Source organism: Mus caroli, unplaced genomic scaffold, assembly GCF_978045245.1.
Source record: "Mus caroli unplaced genomic scaffold, Mus_caroli_1 scaffold_6, whole genome shotgun sequence".
Classification (NCBI taxonomy): domain Eukaryota; kingdom Metazoa; phylum Chordata; class Mammalia; order Rodentia; family Muridae; genus Mus; species Mus caroli.
The window spans coordinates 23,562,084-23,565,003 of NW_028227261.1; the positions used below are offsets into that span (position 1 = coordinate 23,562,084).

The 2,920-nt window shown below is 55.8% G+C and overlaps 2 protein-coding genes across 2 annotated transcripts; one reads left to right on the top strand and one right to left on the bottom strand.

Annotated features, from left to right (window-relative positions):
* The first annotated feature begins 297 nt into the window (after positions 1-297).
* Positions 298-2,583, top strand: Znf593 (zinc finger protein 593). The gene is made up of 3 exons (XM_021160630.3): positions 298-584; positions 804-866; positions 961-2,583. The coding sequence occupies exons 1-3, from the start codon at positions 385-387 to the stop codon at positions 1,100-1,102; spliced, it is 405 nt and encodes a 134-aa protein (XP_021016289.1). The 5' UTR covers positions 298-384; the 3' UTR covers positions 1,103-2,583.
* On the bottom strand, positions 1,509-1,655 carry Znf593os (ZNF593 opposite strand). The gene has a single exon (XM_085838860.1). The coding sequence runs from the start codon at positions 1,653-1,655 to the stop codon at positions 1,509-1,511; it is 147 nt and encodes a 48-aa protein (XP_085694986.1).
* Positions 2,584-2,920: the final 337 nt, after the last annotated feature.

The following is a 2,920-nucleotide window of genomic DNA, read 5'->3' on the forward strand; positions in this document are numbered from 1 at the left end:
TCCACACTAATTCTCATTTATGAAGTAATTTATTCATGGCACAAGCATCAGTGCTGTCCAGAGACGTTAAAAGCATCCCCTACCACTGAAATTCGGGGTGTGGAAACTGGCAAGTGAGGATGGGGCGGGCAGAATAGTGGGACCGGCTCCCTCAGGCCCGCTCACGCCCCGCCAGTGCCCAGTCACTATCACCGACGACCATCTGGGGGCGCTCAAACGGCCAACCCGACCGTGACGTCATCAGAGGCAGTCCGTTCAATCCTGCTCCGCCCCTGGGCGGGCCTCTCGTGACGTCACTGGGCGGCCCGGAAGCGCCAACACGTGTGGGTCTTTTCCCTACTCCCCGTTTCTTGGTCTTGTGTGTGTGTCTCTCTCTCTCTGATCATGGGTCGCTCTCGGCGGACCGGCGCGCACCGAGCACATTCCTTAGCCCGCCAGATGAAGGCCAAGAAGCGGCGGCCGGACCTGGATGAGATTCATCGCGAGCTGAGGCCGCAGGGGCTCCCGCGGCCCAAGCCGGAGCGGGACGCAGAGCCCGACCCGGACCTTCCAGGGGGCGGCCTGCATCGCTGTCTGGCTTGCGCGTGAGTCCAGCCTGGGGAGGAGCAGGGTCTGAGGTACCAGCCAGGGGCAGCGAGGTCCGGGCCGCGAGCCGCTAGAAGGTTCTGTCTTGGGATCCCTGGGTCAACCCGCCTCTCATCACTTCGGGTTCAGAATCCGATGTCTGGGAACGAGCTAGGGCCAGGGAGGTGTTGAGAGACCTCACACCCCTTCACTCTTTCCCTCACCCTACATCCCTGCAGGAGGTACTTCATCGATTCAGCCAACCTGAAGACCCACTTCCGATCCAAAGACCACAAGAAAAGGTATGGAGGGGTCAGAAGAGGACTGGTGGATGGGTGCCATGCAGGAAGAGTTTGCACTCGGTGAGCTCCGATCTCCTACTCTTCTTTCTCCCAGGCTGAAGCAGCTGAGTGTCGAACCCTACAGTCAGGAAGAAGCTGAGAGGGCAGCGGGCATGGGCTCGTATGTTCAACCCCAGCGGCTGGGCGTGCCCACAGAAGTGTCCACTGAGATCCCTGAGATGGACACGTCCGCCTGAGTGGCCTAAGGATGCAGGGCAGAGGAACTGCCCATGGGCAGTGGTTCATCAGCAAGCTGAGAGTGTGTATTTTGGATTTCCGCTTTGCGGAGATGCTCTCTTCCGGGTGTTCTGCCCAAAATAAAGGACCTGGACAAGAGGGCGCACCTCCGATACTAACTTCCCTTACCAGGGGTTTCTGGGCCAAGATGTCTACTCCCTACTAGGTCCAGCTTTGGAATGGGTATCCTCCGCCTGCTTCTTTGAATCTAGGCTGGAGTCTAGCTAGGTACAGCGTAAAACTTGGGAGTAGGATCTAGCGATGGCTGAGACTAATCCCCAAGGGGAAAAAAGTGGGATTCGGATATTGCAGCCCCCTTCCCTGAATCGCCTACCTCCAAGCCTGGGCGAGAGGCTACCTGCCTCATCACGGGTCCTGTGATGGTTGCCGCTGCTTCACCATCTTCCATACTGCATAGCAGGAGCCACCTAACCCGAGGACAGCCAACAATGTAGCCACAATCCCAACCAGCGGACTCCGGGGCTCTGCCTTCAGCTCCCCAGCCACCTGCATCTGGGAGAGCACAGAGGGTGCACGTGAAGGGTCATCTGAGGCTTCTAGGCAGGAAGAGGGGTATAAGATGGCGCAGCTGGGTAAAGAAGATGCAGGCGCCATTTCTGCCCCAGGGAGATTCCACCCCAATCCTTCTCGCCTCACTGCCCATCTGGGTCCCGGCTAGTCAGTCAGGCAGCAGGGAACGTGACAGCCTGACTGTTGGGGGTATCAGACGTGTCGTTGCGGGAAGTTGGGAGGAAGAGATCAGTAGATTTCCTTACCTGTAGCACCCGGAAGTAGCCAGGAGTCAGGCGTCGAAATCTCATAGTGGGGGCACTGTCCTCCCTGTTGGCCTGTGAAATGGGAACAGAAATGAAGACTGGGTGTCGCCCAGGGTGCCAAGAAGTGGACACCAGAGCATAGGGGTCCCTGACCTATTTGCCTGGGCACTGTGTGCTCAGAGAATGCTCACCCGATGCCGGTTTACCCTAGTCTGGCAGGGGGCAGGGCGGCTGGATCTTTTAATCTGGTCCTTCCCCCCCTGCCTGCTGCTGCCTTGCCAGCCTTCGAAGCAGCTGTCAGGAGGGATCAGCATCAGGCCTGAATATCAGCTCCTCCCCCATTTACCAGAGAGGCCAGGCCAGGCATGTAGGCCAAGCCTTGCCTTACAGTGCCCAGGAGTACCGGCATCCATCAGGTACTGGGCAGCCTCCCTCAGCCCTGGTCTGGACCGGATGTGAGCATTCAGCAAAAGAGGCTATACGACTTGTTAGCCACTTGGCCATTGGGGTTCTGTAAATTCAACTACCTTGGTGGGAGGGTACACTTCATCTCCATCCCCCAACCAAAGATGGAGTTCTCACAAGAACATCTCTTGTGGGCTTGAGGATGACGAAAAAAGGTTTGCTTGTGCCATTAAACTGTCTATAATGTTATGTTAAAAAAATTTAACTACATTTATCTGTGTGCATGTATTTTGATATCTCTTGCTTTTTCTTTTTTTGAAACAGGATTTTTCTACATAGCCTCCTGGTTGTCCTGAAACTCACTATGTAAATCAGGCTGGTCTTGAACTTAACAGAGATCCACCTGCCACTGCCTCAAGAGTGCTGAGATTGCCGGGCAGTGGTGGTACACGCCTTTAATCCCAGCACTTGGGAGGCAGAGGTAGGCAGATTTCTGAGTCTAAGACCAGCCTGGTCTACAGAGTGAGTTCCAGGACAGCCAGGGCTACACAGAGAAACCCTGTCTTGAAAAAACAAAACAAAATCCAAAAAACAAAG

What these genes read in the sequence shown, in the direction of transcription:
- Znf593os (XM_085838860.1), bottom strand. Translation starts at nt 1,655, where the DNA reads ATGCAGGTGGCTGGGGAGCTGAAGGCAGAGCCCCGGAGTCCGCTGGTT.
- Znf593 (XM_021160630.3), top strand. Translation starts at nt 385, where the DNA reads ATGGGTCGCTCTCGGCGGACCGGCGCGCACCGAGCACATTCCTTAGCC. An exon ending in CATCGCTGTCTGGCTTGCGC is followed by an intron (nt 585 to 803) that starts GTGAGTCCAGCC and finishes ACATCCCTGCAG; the next exon opens with GAGGTACTTCATCGATTCAG. An exon ending in TCCAAAGACCACAAGAAAAG is followed by an intron (nt 867 to 960) that starts GTATGGAGGGGT and finishes TCTTTCTCCCAG; the next exon opens with GCTGAAGCAGCTGAGTGTCG.